A 23,672-nucleotide genomic window follows, 5' to 3' on the forward strand; every position below is an offset into this window, starting at 1 on the left:
TTATCATTTCTTTCTTTTTTATTATTATTTTATTCAACTTCACTTAAATTAACGATCTTTTGAAAATAATATAAATATTTTACGAGATACACCTATGTAGGTCATATCCTCTATCGAATCTATTTAATTATTTTCTATATCGAAAATAATAAGATCCAGAATACAAATTTGTGTATAACCCAAAAATCATTTAATAAAGGGACTGCAAAGTGTTATTGGGCCTAATTAGATGGCTAGTCGACCCAGCAATTGGGCAAATGCAGGTACAGGGAAGAGTGATATACGTGCACGCAGCGTATCGGTTTTACTGATGAAAGGATAAGGTTGGGCACGTCAGGATGTCGTCGTTTTGGAACAATATCAATTTGTTCGGACGAATATAACCCTCTCCACCCTGCCAATTGAAAGTTGACACCTCCTCCTTCTCTCCACTTTTTCTAAATTCCCAGAAAAAATATATACTACACAAAATTGTTCATACAAAGAAGAAGAAATAGCAGCACAGCACAGCACAAGCAAGTTCACTCCGATTGAATATCTCCGCCGAGATCCTAGATTTTCCGGTGAGTTTTACGATCTCTTACGATTTGTATAGTTGACCATTATGAATCTTTCCCATATGATGCGGTTACAGAAATGTTAGGTCCTTTTGCTATTACCCATTTCCGATCCAAAATATGGATTCGCCAGCGAAAAAAATCTTTACCTTCTCCATCTAGCTTCAATATAGTAGATTAGACGTTGATTTGTACTGTACATTTCCCGGAAGGAATAAAAGTATTTTGTGAAAATTGAGACCGAGACAGGAAAACTGGGGAAAATGAGTTTAGGTGTAGCGGAGGAGGAATCGGGTAAGGAAATCCAGTTGCCGGCGGATGTAGACTGGCAAATGCTGGACAAATCTAAGTTTTTCTTCCTCGGCGCCGCCTTATTTTCAGGTGTTTCAGCTGTGCTTTATCCTGTTGTGGTGTTGAAGACTCGACAACAGGTAGCCCAAGCTCATCTTTCCTGTTTTAAAACTGCCTTATCCGTTGTTAGGCTTGAAGGAATTCGTGGATTGTATCGGGGGTTTGGGACTTCGTTGATGGGTACAATTCCTGCTAGGGCACTTTATATGACTGCTCTTGAGGTTACCAAGAGTAGTGTTGGTACGGCCACGGTTAGGCTCGGCATTCCTGAGCCAACTGCGACTGCGTTAGCCAGTGCTGCTGCTGGGTTGAGCGCAGCTGTGGCCGCACAACTGGTTTGGACTCCGGTGGATGTGGTCAGCCAGCGGCTCATGGTGCAGCGTGTTTGTGCTGCACCAGCATCCTGTAAATATCTCAATGGGATTGATGCTTTTCGACAAATCCTCAAGACAGATGGACCTAAGGGACTCTACAGAGGTTTTGGGTTTTCAATTTTGACATATGCCCCATCCAATGCACTGTGGTGGACATCCTACACCATCACTCAGCGGCTTGTCTGGAGTGGGTATGGATGTTACTTCAGCAAGAATGGTGATGACAGAATTGAGGATAACATCAAAAGTACTCTGAAGCCTGATTCGAAGACTGTTATGATGGTTCAGGGAGTGAGTGCAGCCATGGCCGGAGGTGTTTCAGCTCTGATTACAACACCATTAGACACAATCAAGACAAGATTGCAGGTCCTGGATGGCGATGAGAATGGACGGAGAGGGCCAACAGTAGCTCAGACGGTAAGAAATTTAGTAAAGGAAGGTGGGTGGATGGCTTGTTACAGAGGATTAGGCCCTCGATGGGCTTCAATGTCCATGTCTGCAACCACAATGATCACTACTTATGAATTCCTCAAACGCCTCTCCACAAAGAATCAAGAAAATTGGGCATAGTCATCCCCATAGATAGCTGTCACTCTTCTTAGATTTACTTTTCTCTTTTTGATCCATGTATAAGTTTTCTTTTTGAATGATCCCTTTTTTAGGAATCAGTATGCTGAGTTTAGACATAAAAAAAACCTAAATCAAGAACAAAAAGAATGATGAATGTACAAAGTATGAATCTGTATATATAGTCCAATTCACTAAACTTATTTGGCTGTTGTTACTGTTTCTCTTTCCTGTAAGCTACCCTATGGTTTCTCTTGTGCTTGTTTTATCTCTCGCGGTTCTTTCGGAAACAGCCTCTTCATCTCAATGAGGTAGGGATAAGGCAGTGTACACCCTACTCCATCTCAATGAACTAAAGTGGGTATGTTGCTGTTGTTGTACTGAGCAATTTGTCTACTTACAGATGTGAGACTTCTTCTTCTTCCTTCAAGAACTATACTTTTTCAAGAATGGAGCCAAAATAGTAGGAACCTGTCCTTCTCAGGCACTGATCAAATAGTAAGATGAAAATCTGTAGTGGGCTTACTTGACTTTTAGCTAATCTCAGCCAATGGAATATGAGATTCTGCCTGATCATGATGTTGATCTGAACATGTTGCGTGCACAAAGGTTTTAGCATATCTATTCTTGATTTAATGTGACAGGAACTCAGTCAGATTGAGTTGCTCATATTGTCGGATGAGGGTTGTTGTAGGCTGAAAACCTGTGTAAATTTTGTCAATTTGGGAATAGTAGGAGCTAGGAGAGGTAGAGAAAAGTAAAAAGAGAAAGTGATTAAACAAAATATGACACAATTTCAAACGGACATGGTGGTTGAGGATCAAGGTATAAGGTCAGTGAATGTTTGTCGTAATATGATTTAGGTATCACATAGTTTTTTCTCCAATGTGTAATAATATTCGTTGCTACATACGTTATGTGTATTGTTATTTTGTTGTCTCCTTTCCTCTCTTACTTTTCTGTTTTTTTGTATGTTGAGTATTTATCGAAAATAGTCTCTTTTATCTGTTGAAATAGGGATAAAATTTGTATCTTTCTTCTGATCCTATTAGTGAGGTTAATGTTATTATGACAGATCTTCCTAATACATGTCATTGTAACATGAGTTTAGTGGAAATTCATACTAACTAACCCAACTTGTTTGAAAGTAGGATAGTTGTTTCTTGTTTAACGAGACAGGAAAATGTGGTGGGGTCTACGTAATTATCCAACATTTAGTAGATTATCTCATTGTTTAATTTTCAGATAGCCCAAGTGGCCGACCATTATACATAAATTTCTATTAATATAACTCTTGTCTATATGTAACTATTATATCAGCAACCACGTTTCTTCTATTTTTTTTCTAAAAAAACATATAGAGGAAAAAAACTGATTGCTTCACTTGTTATATTCAACTAATTTCTTAATAACATCAACCCTACCTACCGGAACTGTTCAGGATATTCTAAAAAAAGTCTTAATATTATCAAAAACTTTGTCCTAATCAATCAAAATTTAAAAAAATACAGCTAATGATAGCGAGACAAGTGGTTTAAAAAATAAATACGTTTAAAATTGGGTGGGGTTAGGGAGTACACATAGACACAATTTTGGTGTCACTGTTTAAGTTATGTCCTAAATTTATAAAATTTTGGTACATTTACTCAATTCGGGACAACTTTAGACGTGACGACTGAAGTTAGTCTTAACAAAGTCTAACTTCAGTTTCATACTTGAGACATTTTAGCAAAACATCATGAATAGACAGTTAGCAGCAAGAGAACTGTTGTTGATCAGTATTCTGTAAAGTGAGTTCGGGCTCTTTTGCTGCTGCAAGGCGGGCACTTGTATTGCTTCATGTACTCAGCTGTGGCAGCGGTGATCTTAACACACTGGCCGTGGAACCATGTTTCACAATGATCGCAACATATCCAAAATTCATCCTTCGCATACTTCCCCTCACATATGCCGCACAGAGTCTCACCTTCCTCCTCTTCAACATCCATCTCAATACCCCATTCATCCTCATCTTCTTCTCCTGCTTCATCATCATCATCATCATCTTCTTCTTCTTCATATTTTTGCTGCATCTTCGTAAACATATCCTGAGGCTCCACTGCCCTCTGTTTTATCAAGTGGAAAAGAAAACATCGATAGCTCAAAAAGAATGTGGTAGAAAGGGTACAATACAATCGAAAGATCACGGACAGTTAAGCTAGTTTAAGACAAGCTATTCATGCAACAACTAGTCTAGATACCAGAAAATCAGAACTTTAAAGCAGAATTTGAATCAAAATCTGCCAAAAATGACCATAAGATTGATATCTGGATGCTTGCAAACACATCATTTAAGTTTTACCAACTCGCAAAAATGTATCACAGAGCTGACATGCAAATAATGCATACTTCGGGAACATAATTATTTACCTTACTGGCGTTTGGCTTGGATTTGTTTTTACTTTGATTAGGGACTGTAGGTTTTTCTTTTTGTTGCGTCTTTGGAACACCAATCACTACTTCATGTATTGAAGGTAAATCATTTATCATGTCAAAGAGCTTCTTCCTGGAAAACAGAAGGCAACTAATGAGCAACAACATAGTAAACGTCATGAAGTGTTAAAGCAAAATGACTTGTCTCACAATTGAGACATAGTCGATACATTTTCTAGCAAAAGACCATCTCTGGTAGCTTAATAGATATCTGAATGTACTAATCCTCTATGCACAAAGTTCAATACGAAAAAATCTAGAACAAGGGCTTCCCATTAGAATCACCATTATGAACGATTTCACATACAACAAACACGAAAGTGCAGAGATGAATTTAAGCTGAACCATACATTCAATGTTGCTGTTGGTTGGTCGACTCAGATAACTGCAATCATCAGCTTGACAAGCATGAGTTACGTTCATCATACAATGTCAAGAAACCAGAGCCCAGAGGTCAATGATCAATGTTAACTTGAGAGCAAGCCCTACTAAATAAACCAAGTTAATGTTCTTTTTACTAAACCAAGCTAGTTGAATCTTATTAACCTGTTAACAGCCACTCCTTGCGATTCTATCAGCTCATTTTAACAAGTGCAAGCTAATATTCAAGGTAATACTGAACGAGCTATTTGCATTTTTCACACCTCTTTTTTAATGCATATTTTGCACTTTGCATCCTGTCCTTCCTTTCACTTTTGCTTCCGAACCTCTTATCTTCTTACAAAATGCCTAAAATAGGTTTCCATTCAAACATGAACATTCTATAGGGAGTAAAATGGATATATTACTTATAAAGCTAATTAACGACTTCGATATCCAGAACATCCTCCATTGTTTCTGCTCAAGTACTAGAGGTGCTATTAGGAATTTCGGCAAAGAAATCCATTTCATAGGGTAATAATTCAATTTTAAAAGTAAAATATTCAGATTTGGACCAAAAAATACTTTAATGATTTTTCCCAGAAAGTAAAATATGCACCAAAGGTGCAAAATGCAATGAATTGAAATTAATCAAGCTTACTGCTTTTACCTTTTCTTGCTAGTAGGAGGCAGGGCTGTACGGGCAGTGTTAGCTCGATACTAAAAGTACTATTATATTACCAACCTAAAACACATTAGTCAGATGCATTACTTCTGCTTTTAACAGAGAGCATTGAGAAAAAACTTTAATGCATTGAGAAGCAGAATCAACAAAAAAAAAACATCAAATGAGGTACTGGAGCAGGCAGAATCGCTAAATCTATATTGTCAATCATCAGGACATGCTCACAAAGATGCTTTTACGAGCATGGAGATGTTTTGGCTGCATAAAAGAAATTCAAGTGAGAAGAAGTACCTCTCGGCTTTACCAAATCCACATCTAGCACCAGCGTAGAAGGCAATAGCAAGCAACCAAGAATCACTGTGATAGGCAACAAAAGAAAGCCACTCCTTTTGTTCCATTCCCTCTCTAGCAAAGTTGATACCAAGAACAGGCTCTGGAAGGCCTGGTGGTGAATCTTCAGCAGGCAGATTGACCTCCCATCGCTCATTTGGGAGTCCATACAAGCTTAAGTTCTCCTTTTCTACATAAAAAAAGTAAAAAAACTGTTGATATGTTTGACCACGAACAAGAAGAAATAGGAGTACATGTTATAAGCAATTTGAGATAAGACAGATTAAACATATTGACTGTAATAAAACTTGGAGGAAGACAGGGAGGTGTGGTGAGGAGGGAGCTTATAATAGATGTTGCTCGGATTCTCCAAAAATTCTGTCACACCCGTGTCGGATCCTCCAAAGTACACTACTTTTGGAGGATCTGAAACGCACTGATCGACATTTTTGAAGAGTCCGAGCAACATAGAGTATTCAATATAAAAAGAAGGCCCATAATCAATGACATTACTCTGATACCCTAAATATCACTTCCAAAAACATGACGTACAATGTCTTCATTCGATATCTACCATTAACTACAGCTGTAAGGCTTAGTATCCTATGTATACTTCATTTTTCACCGCTGAAACAAGGAAGGAGTTATCAAATCAAAAGCAAGGACTTAGAATTATAATTGTTACTTCTAAGATTAGCACGAACTTGATTCTTCTTCTGCTTCTAGGAGGGGTAAAGATTTCCCTATGATGCCGGTGTATAGGAGAACATTCATATCCAGATCTACCTTATCATAACGATTTTCTTAAAAGAAATTTTATGTTCTCGTTAATAATGACTAAAATGTTCTGAATTTCATCTTTCCATATATAAAAATTTAGATACAGGAACAAAAGATCACTGATATGGAATGATGTTAAAAGCAATGTAACGATTATTGGAGAGTAGAATTGATGTTCTTACTCTATCATCCAATGTTCAGGGGTGGCTCTACTCTAGAAATAGTGTGCACATAAACCCAGTGGTGGAGGCAGGATTTTCATTGAGGGGTTCAAAAAAATAAGTAAATATGCTAATATTATCCACATATAAACGGGTCGGATCAGATATAAATGGATCAGGTCGGATATAATTAAGTAGATAAAATTCAATTCTACGTCAACAAGAACAGTAAAACATAGGAATCAGCAGCATAAAATGTGATAAAACATAGGAAGTAGCAGCAGCAAGCTAAAACGTGATAAAAAAACAATGCTACCCGGACTCGGTCAACAAGAACAGTAAAACATAGGAAGTAGCAGCATAAAATGTGATAGAACACAGGAAGTAGCAGCAGCAAGCTAAAAGTGATAAAAGAAGAACGATGCTACCCGGACTCGAACTCTCGCATCCGAGAAGATTTGACCGAATCTTGAACGCAGTTTACCACTGAAACAAGCCTTTAGCTTATGCTGAGAGGGTTCACTATTAAATTATACTCATAAGTGAATGAATCGATGCTCTATATACAGTGTAGTTTTCCGACGAAGGAGGTTCGTATAAGTACCATGTAGCTCCGCCCCTGCATGAACCCATATCTCTTCGCCAAACTAGGTTTTTGATGTATTTTCTAGAATTATCTGTTGCTATCCATGCTCCAAAAGCATTGAATGAACACCTGGTTGAACGTTGAGCTATTTATCTAAAATGATGAGGAACAGTTCCAACTTAATATATATATATTTTCCCTTTGTTTAGCAGTGCACGTAGGTTCTTGAAATCCTAGATCCGCCTCTCCCAATATTAATCCAAAATCTTTCAACTTCAAATAACTAGAAAAAAGACATACACCAAGAGTCCAAATGCGGATGGAGTTTACATACTATGATCATTGGAGGGTGAAATTTATGTTCTTATTCGTTGATTCAATTTTGTCCAAAATCTTTCAATATCTAAAAGAAAAAAGACATATATCCGAAAACACATAAATCCAAAGGCGGGTGGAGTTTTCATACCACAATCATTGGAGGAGAGTGAATTTTTCTTATTAATGGATAATCCAAAATTTATATACTATGCATACAACTGTATCCAGTATTTAAGGAACCCTTAATTTTAAAAGCACTTAATTTAACTTTAAAAGTTGAACTCATCAAGTTTAAATACCGAATTTAACAATATGCATATAACATATTACAAATTATTACAGAAACAGAAAATTTCAACCCTATTCCACTCATAACCCAAAACAGAGACCATAACTTAAAAAGAAATATCCTTACCAGGATCACACTGCTTATAAAATTCATCCACATCTGAATACAAAAAAAAAAAAATATCGATTAAATAAAGCAAAATTAAACATGATAACAAAAAAAAAAAAAAAAAAAAAAAAGAGGAAACCTGTTGTGAGAGCTTTAATAAGACCAGTATATCTGCCCTTGACATTCTTGAAGACATCAATGGGTTTTGGCTTCTTCTGTCCTTTTGCTCCAAATTCCATCTTTTTTAAAAAAATTAAACACCACTTTTGCAGCTACAAGCAGCGTCGTCAAAATCATATGAGAGAAGAAGAAGAAAGTTTGAGAGAATTTGATAATACGCTTACCAATTCTGATACTGCTATACTAGTACTAATTTTTCTATTTTCTCCCAATATATATCAACGGCAATATATATCAACGGGAACTATTTTTTTTTTTTTTTAATGCACGATATATAAGTCAACATAATTAATAATTTATTTTTCAAAAAAGAAGGTATTTATAATAAAACATTTGACGACAAAGAATAAAATTTTCAACCATTTTTCTAATAGTGATTTTTTTCGAAAATTGTCAATCTAATTAACTAAAATTATATCCTAATAGAATTGAGAAAACAAGAACATAATTAACTAACTAATGTTCGGCGCATATATGACTTTATTATTGTATTACTTTATTCACATTCTAATCGCTTTAGAGCAATAGATTATATTAAATATGATCAATTTATGATGTTTTTAAATTTTGGACTAGTTGAATCTTTTGTTATGTATTATTGTTAATTCCGATTCTATGGATAACCATGCCATTCAAAGTCGATTTATTAGAGTCTAAGCACTTCACCCCAGGGGGCGTAGCTATATACCTACCTTTTTAGGGTGTCATCGAAAAATTATTTCATATATACAAGCAAAATACTATATAAAATATCAATATATTTTGATCTCTTAACATAACAAGGTATTGTGACCTAGTGATTTAAGGTGGCTTGAAAGAGCTAAACTTTTACGAATGTGAGATCAAAAAAAATTCTTATATGTTACGTAATTTAATTTTTAAAATTTCTAATGCACTCATTCAGCCAAAGAAAAAATGTATTCGCATATAATTTCTGGCTACGCGGCCTACGCCACTGCTTCACCCAAGGACTTTCCGATACAAATTCAAATTCAGTCGAGCTCTAATGTAGGTACCAAACACCAGAACGAGCAACCCACGAATAAAAAATGATAAGAAAACCCACAATAGACTAAAAGTTACTCTTTGGATTGAGGTATTCAAAGCATTAAGCATTAAATAGAAAACAAGCATGCCAGGTAATTCACTAACTATAAAGTTCCCAAAATAATGTACTAGCATACTAATATAGCCAAGGATGACTTCCCACATTTTAATAGCAACACTTGCATCAAAAAGATGATAAACATGGATTGCTCATGTTATCTTTCTTCTCTTTGTCCAGCTGTGAGGCCCCTACGTTATGTGCGGAGAAGGCGGAGTAGTTAAATAGCTGGTGATGATAAATAGCATCACCTTTCGAGCCACTAGTGATTCCAGAGTAGAACGGTGTGGAGTGGCTACCGGATTGATGAACACCGCGCTCCAACATTTTTGTGTTGAGTTGCAGCTCATCAGGTATCTGATTGTCTTGACCATTGATCAAATCGGGGGATTTGGACTCTCCAGGCTTCTTCATGTTGACAAAGCGCCCACCAGGTCCCCTAGCCCTATTCAATGCATGCCGGTGCCGGGACTCATGGAGATATGGCTGAAATTTGTGGTCAAATAAAAATAAGATGACTAAAGTAACACTTAATAGTGTCAGAACTTTTAGGGAAAACCATGCAAGCTTGGACCAAAGCAGATAATATTACACCACGTTAAGGGTAATCATCCACTGAAAGCACATTAACACATGTATACTCGTACGAGTGAGTGACTCAATACTAAGCAACAAGAAGGGTGAAGCTGAACCATTATCAAACACTTACCTTCCGTCCTTTAGAGAGTTTATTTTGAGCCTCCAGCCTAGCACGGTATTGTCTACGCCTGAGGATAGCCTGATATTGTTTAGCATTGACAAATATAGGCTCATCTTGCTTAAGGTCAAGTGGAAGTGGCACCCGAGGAGCAACCATGCCTAACATTTGGGATTGAACCTGAAGAAAACTAAATGGTAAAGATCCCACAGGGTGTATCGGCAGATCACACTGGCTTAAACAAATACAAGCGTAACAAAAGACTTGATTAATCATGGGCAGCTTGACATGAAAGATAACTATAGGTATCTATATAAGAGAGAAACTGAGGGATGGGGACCACATACTTATACCACTAATTGGAGATGCCTTTGATATTTAATGTAGCATATGCAAATATATAATCGAACAAGTCTGTACAAAGGATCTCATGTTTGGTATTATAATATTTAAATTCACTTGAACATATGAGTGGACTTTCCTTCCCCAAAGAATAAGTTGGCCAAAAAAAGCAAGGAATCATCAAAGTAAAGCAGATGCAAAGTGATTAGGATAATCCAAAGAACTCTAAAATGGCATAGACCTTTTCTAGAATTTACTGATGATCCTTGACAGAAATGCAAAGCCAACACAAGTTGAGCGCATCTCTAATTCCTTTGAAGAATAAGTTTAAAAGTGCTGATACCAGATTGAGTCAGTCCAAACCCTGATCAGTGGTTTTAGATGGTTTTCATTTATTCTAAAAGTACATATCAAATATTATAAATTGGTTGGAGGGGTAGTGGAGGAGGGGGTGTTGCAGGTGGATCATGACCTAGATATCATACGGAGACCATATAACACTATCTCCCCCCCCCTCCCCCCCCAACCCAAAAAAAGTTCTGTTTCCTACGGAACAAAAAAAAAAAAAAAAGAGGAGAAGAAGAGTTGAGAACAAGTTCTTCACTTTTGAGTGATTATTTAGAGCACACTGGTTAATCACTAGTTAGGTGGTTTTTCAAATACAAGTACCTCTCAAACTATAGTATAACTTGCTCCATATCCAATGGATTGAATGATTTACTCACCCTAAGATAGTCAAGACTGGAGACAAGAAAATGTCCACAACAGGTTTCATATGTTTGTTGCATATGTTAATTAAGATTCAGGGTCAACAAAAAAGGGTGTTGTGGTTGGGGGGGGGGGTTCAATGTAAAAATCAGCCAGACAGATTTAAAAGGGAGGTTTTTCTTAGATGACATAACCAAAGTTTTTAATTGAAATACTAGTGAAAATATTGATGACATAATGGCTCTTTTAGAGCCGGTGTGCTAGAATTATTCAAAAGAATCGCTGATCATCATAAAGAAGAGAATGTGATAAAACAATCAAATGGAAAAAGTTCAATTCTCTTTCTCTAAGTGTCTTATGAAACCAAATAAGCAGTGCACATCATCAATACAAAAATAATTGAGCTTTAATTGTACTCACCATGGTTTGATTTCCATAGGCAGCAACTAGATCGTGATAGTAAGGATCCGGGTGAGGAAAAGGAACAACAGCCTAATAAAGATCAATAAGTACATAAATAATTTACTAGAGATTGCATATCCCCACTTGTGGGATTACACCCAGAATGTTGTTATTTTGTTGTAGATTGCGTATAAAAAGAGTAAGGAAAAACTAACTTAATGAACTCACAAAATTTTTCTGATACGTATCGAAAGTCCAACCATGCTCCTGACTTGACACACTTTGGGAATCATCGGACTTCCCACTACTTCTAACACTGCCTGGAGTGGTCCAAGCAGATATCCACACGATCAGATTAAGAAAATACAGAAGTCAGAAAAGAAATAAGTGAAAGTTGAGGGAAAAGGAGAGTTGTGGCTATTTAAAATAACTTAACTCACTAACAGCTAGTAAGCCAAATAGGAAATACAACCTCATCAACCTTATATATCATGTGGGTCATGAAATAGCTAGATGATTTAGATAGTAAGAATGTCTGCCCTTCGAAAGGAATGAGAAATGAAGGGCAGCATGACACAACATTTAGTATGTGTATATCTTTCGATGCTTAAGTGGGGGTGTAAAGGCATTACGCCCCAAAGCAATAAAGCTAGAAAGAGATAACTTTCTCCAGTCTTTCAATCATCACTGTCTAGCAAAGAATTAAAACCTACTTTCTGGAAATGAGCTCTCTATTCTAACTCAATAAACAAGTGAACCAATCTGCAGTACAGGCCTTGTATCGACATTTCAAGTTCATTTCTGTGGTGCCTCCTTAGCAGGCTAACAAGAACCTACAATCCACCACATTTAAAAGGTTGAAACCGATCAGATTTGGAGGAACAACATGGAAGTACTTAAATTGATCAACCTACTAGACAATCAATTTGCAAATTTCTCTTCGACACTCCTATCAATTAGCTTCTCCTAATTGATGTATGGTAAAAAGTTATAAACAAGCTAATCATGAACATGATTACTTTGTTTCAAAACTTCTCTGACATAACTTAAAGTGTTGTATATATAAAACTCAAAAGATGCAGAACAATAGTGAATATCCTCACCTGCTCGCAAAGAAATATTGTTTTTACCATGGATTTTTGTTTCTCGTTCATTAGGAGCTTCAGGACATGATTGACTCGTTGATTGAGTAGACGAGGAATCCTGATCTTGAAAATGGTGATTCAGTTCCTTGGTATTCTGAGGACCAGGAAATGTAGACATTTGTTGCATCTGTAAATCTACAAAGGTCAGTGATGAGCATTAACACTAATAAATGGGGTTGAGATACTAATAAGCTCAAGATCCTTTCCGAAGAGATCCTGCATTTTCTGACCATGGAATGTCCTTGTTCGAGAAGTGAAACATCCAGGAGTTTCTACAGCTTATACATGATGATATGACATGCAATTAACAGCTCAAAAATGAGATATTCCAACTTTTATCCCAGTCCAGCACACTTCTTATAGTTTGCCCTTTAAGACTTCAAATGACACTGACACATTGGATCTTCTTACTTTCACCTCATCTACCACGGCTATAACTTGTAAAATCAGAAATACGACATACTTAAGACATTACTTCATAATCCTCAGACTTAGATATAATACACTTCTACACTGTGTAGCTAGGTAACTTTTAAAATCTATATATACTACATGTTGAATCAACTTGGCTTCTTTGTGTGTACTACTTCATATTCTCACTCACCTTTAGTGAAAATTTGGGCTTCGCCATTGCTTATGAGACTCTAAGATGAAACATCTATGCTATCTTCAAATTATCTGTTTAGCCTCAAATTTTGGAAGTATGGTCTTCAAATATATCAAGTTCCAAACTCACTGTGTCAGACCAATTTTTGGGTTTCTGACACTTACATTCACAAAGCTTCAAAAGATTTCCAAGTAAAATGCATGTCCAAACACAACTTCAAATTGCAAAAATCAAATTAAAAGCTCAAATTTTCAAGTTTCTACTTCAAAATCTATACCCAAAAAGGAGCCTACTTTTACTTGTTAAAAAATGGTAAAATCTCTCGACAATGAATAGAGATACTAAAGAATCAAGCATAGAACCGACAAAACAAATGCACTTTTTTTTTAAACTCAAAAGAAATGAAAAATGCAACAAACAGAGTAGTATACCAGTATATCCCTAAAGAATCAACAAAAACAAAGTAGTAAATAATTATTAACTAAGAAAAAAAAAACCCTCTTTCGGGACAAGTTAAAGATTTAAAAAAAACTCCATTTTTGCATGCAACAAATAGCTTAATAAACAAACCTTGTTGATTTTGTGAAACTTTATGGTTGAACCAAACTCAGAATTCAAGCACCTCTGAATCTTTGGTGGTAAAAGAAGTCCAAGTCCAGTCTCTCTGTATACAGAACACCACAATATTTGGCTGCGAAAAATGGATCCTCCCTACTTTAGCAATAAAAATGGCACTGCAAGAAAAGACAAAGCTAAAAAAAGGAGAGAAACTTGAAGAGGTGTATTTCTTTTTGACTAGATTAATATCACATCAACAACTTCTTTTGTCATGTTATGTGATGTGTATAAAGGACTCTCTTCCTCTAACATAATAAAAAGAGATTTATTTCGAAATTAATTATGACAATATTAAACTCTTTATAAGTAATATAATATTGATGGTTAAAACAGACGAAAAAAAGTTATTCAAATGATAAGCATTCTCATTTTTAATCTAGTTGCGAGTTTGAATCACTAAGGGAACAAAAGAGGTGGAAGCTCTAGGGAGGTTAAAAAAAATAAACTTACGGTTAAAATACACCTTCTTTGTTTTATTTAAAAATTCATATAACTAGTAATATAATATATGGATAAAATGGAATAACTAAAATTAAACTTCACATAATTGGAAATCACCTGATGTATCTTTTAATAGTAGTGGAAAATTTTAATGGGAAGCATCTTTTTAAATTATTTTTTGTAAAACAAAATCACAATTTTAATAGAAAATTGGGAGCCGTAGGTTAATATAATAATGAAAAAATATGGATTATTTGAGTAACGGTTTGAAAACGAAGGATAAATTACCATACGGAATACATTAAAGATATATTTTACTCTTTTATTTCAAGAAGATGAAATAAGACTTATGTTATTATTGGTATATTATTTGTAAGCTTTAATCAAGCTTGGGTACTTTAGAGAAATTGGGAGCCGTAGATTAATATAATAATGAAAAAAAAATGGATTCTTTTTTTGCGTTTTACTAACATGTCTATAATGTCCCGAAACACAGTATCTTGTTTTTATTTAAATTATGGACAAACAATATCTAATCAAAGCCTATGGATAAATCGATTTAGACCTATGAGCCAACTACTTTACAAGAAAATACAAATTTTGGGTACTTAACATGTTCAACTACTACAAATAAAATCAATGTAATATATAATTCACATCCCTATCCATTCATTTCCTATCCACATTTCACGAAGCAAATTCTTCATTTTATGTTTGTAATCTCCGATTAGGCCGAATAAAGTAGAAATTTTCAAATGAAAGTTCAAAGTGGTCTAAGATGCAAGTGACATCCCAAGAAAGCAATGCAATCACCTAAGCATAATAAACAACAAACGAAAACTATAACAAATGACAAGAGCAAGAAATTACAGCTACTACTATGACAGACATGGTGCCACAAAAGAATGATCAACCACCTACTAACCTATCTAATCCACACAACCTCCCTACCCTCCATATATATATAGAGAGAGATGAATTTTACCAAAGGACTATCTATCTACGCCATATAACTACCTCCTCTTCTTTAACAGTGCCATGAATATGCAAAGACATGGATCACAAGTGACACCAATACTAAAATCAGACTTGACAAGAACTGCAAAATTCGTCCATAGAACCATCATTTTACACACCAAATTATCATGTATAAGACAATATAGGAGGCTGGTTAAATATTTTCCAAGGAAAAAAAAAGTTGAACAAACCAAAAGATGAAAAATAATCTGTAGTATGATGACAAAGAACACCTAAGAGCTAGAACACTACGATTATGAAAAGCAGAATAATTAATTCGTCATTATACAGGAGTGCTAACAAAACCATTTCAGCCAGCAGGTGCAGATTGCAGCTATTTTATCAGAAGACTTTATGCACCAATAAATGATCCATGCAATCTACTGTCAGAATTTTGTTTCCAATATCAGCAAAGGGTTAAGCCACCAAGCGATGCAGATAACCATGAACTGGTCAATACTCTCCCCTTCCCTTGTACGGCGACTCCTGTTGGCATCCAGACAGATAAAGAAAGAAAGCTAAAGCTAATAGTATGTAGTCCTATTATCATATGCACACAAGATCTTTTTGCAAGTATTGTTGACATTTAAAGATATGAGATAAATCCCTGCAACATCAGATTAAGAAACATAATTCTACTACATTACAACAACTTTACTTGACAGTGTTCATTTCCCCAAATGTATCTACAATAACTTGAATGATCATAAGTAATTATTTTCTATTTTTATTTATTGAAACAGGTAATGTCATAAATAATTATTTTTTTGGCATTAAATTAACTTATATCACAAGTAGTCTAGATGAAGTGGTTGCATTAATCTCGGCTTGGAGGCGGTGACTAATTTACTATTCCATTAGAAATTATGTGACAGCTCTTCTATTTTTGCAAAATAAATAGCCAAATTATGAAGCATTTATGACTTAGTTAAAAACGGGTCGTAACACACCCATTGTAGTTCCTGTTTGTATAGAGGCTAGGCTGTCTCTTTTGGAGAAAACCATGTTTTGTATGTTTCCCCCTTTTTGGTATGCCTCTCGTTTATGGCTAAGTTTAGCCTAGTTATTATTAATGAGAACTTTTACTTGAAAAGAATGTCTTATATCAACCTTTGGATGTAGGTCCTGTAAAACCTCAAACCATGGTAAATTGGTAACTGTATGAGTTAAAAGGAACTGAGGTAGACCCAAACTCACATGAAAGAAAGGAAGACATCCCCCCAAGACCTACAATCTCTTGAGATCTAAGCAGACCTAGCAAAAAAAATGGTTTGGAAAAAAAGATCTCAACAGGAGATACCAATTAGTTGGGTCTAACTTAGTCATGCTACCATGTCAGAAAGTAGAGAATTTCTAGTGCTATAAGAACAAATTTTGTTTTATCATATTGGATAGAGACAAATTCAAATGCAGTGACTTGGATATTATGGATTCATATAACCGATAACTTGCTCGGTATTAAGGCATAGTTATTACTTATTATTGTTATTGTATTGCCTTGTATTTTTAGTAAAATTCCTCTTTAGGGTTACCATTTTTGACAAGGACCATTGTGATCATTAACTCATTATCAAACAAGGTACCCAAAATTGACTTTATCACATTGAGAGCTACTAAAATGGCCAGAAGACTGTAACTGCGCAAAACTGAAAAAGTAGAAGGTACAATTGCCAAGAAAAGATTCTTACAGGGGGATAAGTTGGCATGTAGACAACTTGCCGAGGGTGACCAATCATCATCTGCTGTCCATACTGAAACCGAAGGAAGAAATTTAAAGCATTATGCAATCCACTTAAATTAAATAGGCACAATGATTAGTGCATTAACCAAATCTCAAATAGTACAGGCAGAACAATCAGGCACATACAAAGGGAAATGGTCGAGATAATGACGAACCTGAGGTCCATTTGGATGAAAATATGGCTGTGGCGCAGGGGTACCCTGTGGATTATATACAACAGACTGATGTCCAGCAAACGATGGACCAACCTGCAAATAGTATGTGACAACGTTTAACACCAGAAACACCGCCACCCCTAATGGAAATAGTTAGACACAATGAGAGAGAAGCAACAGCATGCCCAATCACACAAGACACAAACAGATTCAAAAATTTATGAACTTCACCGTCTATCTATCAAATTTGGGAACAGCTTGCAATTCAATCTCGTATCTTTGTTCCTGAAGAGTACTCCAAACATCTATTCTAAAAAGGATCAGTCCTCACTAGTCAACAGAATTGCAGCCATGATACAGTTACCAGTGGAAACTGGAAAAAAATCAATTAAGGGCACATGCAAAATCAGGTGGCTGTTACTTTAATCTCATTCTATACCCCTTTTATGTTGACTAACCATAAAAGTGCTTGGGCAAAGTACTAGGAAGGATGACCCCCTCGGAAGTCCTTATGTTGCAACCCACGAACTTCGTCCACGTCCTCGGCAAATAAAGGATGAGGTAACAACAAATATTACAGGATGAAGTGACCACAAAATATTCATTTTAACACCACTATGGTAAATATATAAGTAATATTTTGAATAAACTATCAAAAGATTCAGTGTCCATTATTCCACCAACAGAAGTTATCATACTATGAATCTTTTTTAAGAAAAAAAAGTAAGTGATATGATCACTTGCAAGTCCTATATCCCATACTGGTACTTCGATTCTATATTGATCCAACTCTATCAAATGAAATATCGTGTCCAAACCAGATCATACGGACTTAAAAGTACCCATATAAACAAAAAGCAGCATCACAAACGCAACACCAAGCAGTAATAACCTCAAGTATCATTACCCCTAAGCCCATAGACATGCCATGCATGTGTGGCATAGCAGCCATCCCAGCTGGATAGTAGAAGGAATTATCAGACACTGGAGATGTCGGCCTCAAAGTCGCTTGAGATGGGACAAAGCTCTTCGCACTGGGATTAAATTTAAATTCCTGACAGAAAATTCAACATAAGCATAACTGGATGGTGTAAGCTAAGAGCCCATTAAAACTATGATATGATTGCTTGCTGACAATCATGGTTTGCTGGATAGAAAAAGGTATCAAAGAAGAACTCTTACCTTAGCATGTGGATTTAATGTGGACTTCGTGGATTTTTCTGAAGATAATGAACTCACGGAAGAGCTACGTGATAATCCATTGCTAGATGCAGCACCTGCTCTATCAATAGAGGATAAAGCAGAACTGCTAGGTCTGACACAAGAATTAACAGATCGGGTGTTGTCTCGACTCTTGGAAGACCCAACAGCCCCCTTTTCACTAAAAGAACCTGTGATCTTTTCCTGGAATTCAGGAAGGGGGGCCAATGCAGAGGCATCCATAGATGACACACCCTTATCCAAGGTTTCCATTTTCACTCTTAGTGATGACTTTGAATCTACATGTAAAAGCCTTAGGAATCAACAGAGATGCATGAAAGATAATTTTTAACCAATGTTATTAAAAGCAAAAAGCGCAAAAAAGCTCTAAGGTACGTTGCAGCTTTAAGCACAAATAAAGCATGGACTCTCATGAAAAAAAAAAAAGGCACAAAGGGAGAAAAATACAAAATATATATGGTCAAGACTAATAATTACAAGCATGCATGAGAAATATGTGATCAGGGAAATTGATTTAAAAACAAATTAGGATAAAGTGAAATGTCAATAATTTAGTGGCGCCACTTCAGAAGAGGCTCATTGGAAAGGATAAGTTTGCCTTTGTGCCTTGATGACGAAGCTAAAGTGCACATTAAGCAAGGCAAAGCGCTCAACGAGTTATGAGCCTCAATTCAGGGATTAAGCGCGGTTTAAGAGCACCTTTGATAACACTGCTTTCAAACCTCAATAAAACGGGACAAAGAAACACGTTTTTGAACACAAAAGATAGAAAGAACAGACACAACGCAAAGCACGACAATTGTGATGAATCAGTATACTGTACAACAGCCTAGAAGTAACTATCATTACACAAGCATGACTGTAAAGGAAATGAACTATAGTAAGAAAGGGAGACATAGTAAGAAAGGGAGACCGTTAAGGCTAATTACCATTAAAAAGGAATATCTTTAAGGAGCCAATAGCATCCTTGATTCACATGAACATCCATACAAGTTTGTTTTGATTGAACATCCATAAAAGTAATGCCACCAAAATTAATCTATTACTTTGACCGCTCAGTACACAATTCCTTTAAGTAGAAGTTCAGAGATGTACAAAATCTATCAAGAACTAATGAAGCATACCTAGACCTTCACTACCCATCCCTTCTTTTTTTTAGCTGGTAGGCAGAGTTAAGAAAAAAGACAGTTTTTTTTGTTTTACTGATGGCAAAAGACCAAAGTGACATTATGACATCCTATTAAATATCAATCCACTGGAGGAGCTATTTTGAGGGGAGAGAAGATGATAGGCTACAAGTCAGCTAGCAGCGTGTAGCAAAAAGGAAAATGTTTATCAAAACCCTATTCTTACAAGTTGCGCGAATGGATATTTGACTATTCGAGTACCTCAAGACAAACTCACCTTCAGGTATCGATGTATGCGCCCCTTCAGCTAACTACAAGAACAAGTACAGACCATGAGAGCTTTCAAAGCAAGAAAAAAAGGAATAATAAAGATGTAGATTTCAATGACAGCAATAAGTATAGAAAGGGGTAAATGTTAAGCTACCATTTGCATTCTCGTCTCCTCTTCATTGCAACTAGCTCCATCATGTTCATTGAACGTGATCTTGTGCCCCCTAAAGGACAACTTGGTTAGGAGCAACAAAATTCGACTACTAAAGGGGTAAGGATTGTTGTATTTCTCTTTTAACAGTAATAAACATGATACCAGAATGTAGACTTCTCAGACTAAGTAGAGAAGGAATGTCAGAATGAGAGACACTGTTAACAACCTGCTCTCATCCATCTTCGAGGCACTTTGAGGAACATGTTTAGCTGATGACTGTTTGCTATGATCATCATAGTAAGTCTGATAGACATCCCTGCTGGTACTCAACTGAGATAATTGCAATTCATCCTACAGAAAAGATTAACACCAACAATGTAATCTTAAGACACGAACAGAAACCCAAAGGCATAGAGCTACCACATGAACGCAGGCACTTTAAACCACCATTTTGATTTTTTTAATTTTATTTTTATAAGTGATGGCTTATGAGGTCAGATTGTGCACAACTCAACTAATCTACTGTGAGGTACCGGAAACTCAACAATCATAGAATGACGAAAAGAATCATCTGAAGTTTTTTTCCTTGGTTGGGATTTGACTCGCAGACTCCAGAAGAAAGATGAAAACTCCGCTGAAGATGTCGAAGATTTGGAAGAAACACATGATTGAATATGATTTACACGAATATGTCAAGTTTGAGAACAGATTGAAATTGTTCTCTTACCATTCCTCCACCTAACTGTAGTATAGATCGAATTGATGATGAAGACTAGAAACGACTAATGTGACATTGTCCACCCACCCCATAGCAAGTCACTATAATATCTCCTGTACGGATATGGTGCTAGCAAATCTTGTAACTAACTAGCTTCTCAAAAGCTCATATGACCGCACTAAACCTCTTTCCGGTGCCTAATTCCTCCATAGCACCTGATATTTGTTGATTGTTATGTTAATCAGGCAGTCGATTCCAACTCCATTGACCACTAGGTTACATTCTTAGTGCCACTTCAATCCACTTTGCTGGAAATATGAAAAGCTAGGGAAAATTTCTTGAGTGCCACTTAAATCCACTTTATTGGAACTATGAAAAGCTAGGGAAATTTCTTGCTAGCAGGACTTAGTGTCTACAAGACATGGCTAGTTCTCGTATTTGCCAGCACTTTCACAGCATTACTCCGCAATAAAGTTCCCAGCTAGATGAGACATTTGACTAGTTAGAAAAGACTTCTCCTATATCAGGAATATCCGAATTAAATGCCTATGCTAGTGAAAATAAATTAAGCACAGACGTAAAACCGAAACTAGTAGTACATGGATTCAAAGGAATAAAGTTCTCATACCACAGAGGAATAATTTATGCAAGACAGAATGAACCTAAATGAACATACACATACCAAAGAGGAAGATCTTGATGAGAATTCCACACCGTCAACAACTTCCCCAACACTCATACCAGTGAATGACTTCCCCATAGAAGAACTAGAGATACATTGAAATGTTTCATCATTACGTGAATCCAACAGTATGTCCTCACAATCACCATATCCACTATCATCAACCCCTCTAACAACTGCTGAAAATCTGGTTTCTTCATCAATTTCGAGGCTCCCATGAAGTTGAATTCCTCTCTCCTATGAAATAAAATTCCAAGACAAGCGGACCATGTTAGAATAAAAAAGAAGAATAAGAACCGTTAAGAGTATGGCAAGAAAACAAGGACTCACACGATTGGTGTTCTCAAAAGTAGAAAGCAAAGAAGTAACAAGACTCCTGGGGTTTTATAAGCAAGAAGTGAGTGCACGCTTCCTTGAAAGTCAGAAGCAAAATTTACAGAAGATGCAAAAATTCCTTAGCATTTTGTTCTTATAACATCAAAATAGCAATTAAAATTTCTAATTTCAATATCTCATAGACATAGTGAAATAATTATCAACAATTCAAAAGAAGACAACTTCAGTTACAAATTTGATTTTAAATTTTCAAATCCCAACTGAAAGACCATGATTTTATATGCAACATTAATTACACTATAATTCATTTTAGTAACAGTGTTAAATAATTAGTTCTAATAGCAAAGGGGTTATTTCAATTTATTCAAGGTCGCTTTATTATTGTCCCCTTGTTCGGCCTACAAATCAAGAATCGGAAAATAGTCAATGAAATAGAGAAAAAAGATAAGATAATGGAAGAACGAGTCATCTTAAAGAAGAAAACAATAATAAAGAAGCAAATCTGGAAAAACAACAGCTGTAGTTGTTAGCCCAGCGATTAAAAAAGACAGAGAACACCAGAGTGTATCTGGAAAGGAGTTGGTAAGCAGCACTACTTTTTTATTATTGTTATCTTTTCAAGTTAAATAGAAGAGGCGATTTCTTGATCGAATCACTTATGCCTAACTGTCAGAAGCTCGTACTTCTTTGAAGTTGCTATGTTTCGCACATGTGATGTGAGAACCCCTTGCTTTCATTGCTCATTGCTTTAAGCAACTGAGCTATAACTTTTAAGAATGCTGCACAAGTAAAAGCTAACTATGTAATTTACCTCTGCTAGATGAAGATCACGTGTTTCCTCACCCTCGATTTCCCTAGCTATTCTTAAAGCTTCTTTTTCCAACTCCCTCATTTGAGGACCTTTGTCAAGCTTTGTAGTATAAAGTTCCTCGTTGAATGTGCTTTTTACTCCAAATAGTGTTTCATTGGCCTGAAATTGATCCCAGCCCCTGCAAGAACATATTCAGTGATATAGGAGGTGAAACACATTACCATGTTAGTAGATAGCCTGTAAACACATGCCAAAGAAACATAATTCACAACTAGCACAAATTAGAAACCTTTCTATGCATTTATCTGGCACCACTATATAGCAGAAAACTCAAATCTGACTTTTGGTAAACTTCCAATGAAGAAGTAGAAGAGACCTTTGAACACGGGAAAGGCACTGCTTTCTCCCCTCTGTAATAGGAAGCTCAAAGGAAAAGCAGAACATAAGCATGAACTAACGATTCCCACCAAGAAACGTTCTACTAAGAGGCATTAGAAGAGGATTCGAATGATTCTGGAAAAAGTTTTTTTAAAAAATGAATTTTCTCCATGCCTAATATTGAATTCATAGTCCATCTATATTCCCTACTCCAGAAAACATTGTATTCATATATGCTTAGGTTTATGCATGTTTATTGATGTGAAGGGTAGAAAGGAGAGTACAGGAATATCTAATATTTTACTTTCCTGTTGGATATTTTGGCCACGACAAGGGAGAATGGTAGACTGGAGAGACGTGGCAAGGGATCAACACACAAGAACAGAGGGGGGAAGGAGACCTCTTTAATGGAACCTCTGCAAAACCCAAGAAAACCTAGTGCTTAGATTCCTTCTCTCTTAGTCAACCAAAAAAAAATCTGATACTTCTTTTCTGCTCTCTTCACTCATTCTATCTTTCAGCCTCTCGCCTTTCTTTTGTCTTTCTTTCATTCCAAAATATCTGTTAGAAAGAACTTCTAAAGAATGCAAGAAGATCACAAACAACTTCCAAAACAAAGAGAGTAAACAGCTGTCTAAGTAGAGAGAGAGAGTCAAACTAATAAAATGCTTATGTGAGTATGATTACCTATAGAGAATCAAACACAACCTCACTTAAAGTTCAACATTTTCAGCACAATGAAGGGTGATTAGGAATGGGTAAACAGCAAAACAAAGATAGTAAGATAAAGAGATTTGTTTTTTGAATTTTTCATTGTAATAATCAGTTTATCCAAGATCACATTTTTTGGTGGTGGTGGGGTGTGGGGGTGTGGGGGGG

At 36.0% G+C, this 23,672-nt stretch overlaps 4 protein-coding genes across 6 annotated transcripts in view; 1 reads left to right on the forward strand and 3 right to left on the reverse strand.

Annotated features, from left to right (window-relative positions):
- The first annotated feature begins 430 nt into the window (after positions 1-430).
- On the forward strand, positions 431-2,071 carry LOC107015316 (solute carrier family 25 member 44). Its single transcript, XM_015215551.2, has one exon. The coding sequence runs from the start codon at positions 821-823 to the stop codon at positions 1,850-1,852; it is 1,032 nt and encodes a 343-aa protein (XP_015071037.1). The 5' UTR covers positions 431-820; the 3' UTR covers positions 1,853-2,071.
- A 1,298-nt stretch (positions 2,072-3,369) lies between these two features.
- LOC107012489 (PHD finger protein ALFIN-LIKE 4-like) lies at positions 3,370-8,344 on the reverse strand. Its single transcript, XM_015212353.2, has 5 exons — positions 8,078-8,344; positions 7,957-7,989; positions 5,658-5,886; positions 4,259-4,394; positions 3,370-3,954 (listed from the first exon to the last, which is right to left on the reverse strand). Exons 1-5 carry the CDS (start codon positions 8,175-8,177, stop codon positions 3,625-3,627), a joined length of 828 nt encoding a protein of 275 aa, XP_015067839.1. The 5' UTR covers positions 8,178-8,344; the 3' UTR covers positions 3,370-3,624.
- An 842-nt stretch (positions 8,345-9,186) lies between these two features.
- Positions 9,187-13,981, reverse strand: LOC107012487 (nuclear transcription factor Y subunit A-4). 3 transcript variants are annotated; one of them, XM_015212350.2, is made up of 6 exons: positions 13,695-13,981; positions 12,476-12,652; positions 11,601-11,692; positions 11,391-11,462; positions 9,933-10,100; positions 9,187-9,709 (listed from the first exon to the last, which is right to left on the reverse strand). In XM_015212350.2, the coding sequence occupies exons 2-6, from the start codon at positions 12,642-12,644 to the stop codon at positions 9,350-9,352; spliced, it is 861 nt and encodes a 286-aa protein (XP_015067836.1). In that variant the 5' UTR covers positions 12,645-12,652; positions 13,695-13,981; the 3' UTR covers positions 9,187-9,349. The 3 variants fall into 3 exon arrangements, with proteins under 3 accessions (XP_015067836.1, XP_015067838.1, XP_015067837.1); XM_015212352.2 differs by having other exon boundaries at positions 12,503-12,644; positions 13,695-13,980; XM_015212351.2 differs by having other exon boundaries at positions 12,476-12,644; positions 13,695-13,977.
- A 1,291-nt stretch (positions 13,982-15,272) lies between these two features.
- LOC107014824 (polyadenylate-binding protein-interacting protein 4-like) overlaps positions 15,273-23,672 on the reverse strand; it is an 11,701-nt gene continuing 3,301 nt past the window's right edge. The window contains exons 6-15 of the mRNA XM_015214921.2: positions 22,416-22,593; positions 21,269-21,505; positions 20,095-20,219; positions 19,869-19,938; positions 19,722-19,755; positions 18,279-18,595; positions 18,004-18,150; positions 17,097-17,189; positions 16,889-16,951; positions 15,273-15,686 (exon numbers count right to left, since the gene is read on the reverse strand). Of these exons, the coding sequence (XP_015070407.1) occupies positions 15,654-15,686; positions 16,889-16,951; positions 17,097-17,189; positions 18,004-18,150; positions 18,279-18,595; positions 19,722-19,755; positions 19,869-19,938; positions 20,095-20,219; positions 21,269-21,505; positions 22,416-22,593 (1,297 nt within the window). The 3' untranslated portion in view covers positions 15,273-15,653. The remainder of the gene's footprint in view (positions 15,687-16,888; positions 16,952-17,096; positions 17,190-18,003; positions 18,151-18,278; positions 18,596-19,721; positions 19,756-19,868; positions 19,939-20,094; positions 20,220-21,268; positions 21,506-22,415; positions 22,594-23,672) is intronic.

The sequence above is a fragment of the Solanum pennellii genome, chromosome 3 (genome assembly GCF_001406875.1).
Source record: "Solanum pennellii chromosome 3, SPENNV200".
In the NCBI taxonomy this organism is placed as follows: domain Eukaryota; kingdom Viridiplantae; phylum Streptophyta; class Magnoliopsida; order Solanales; family Solanaceae; genus Solanum; species Solanum pennellii.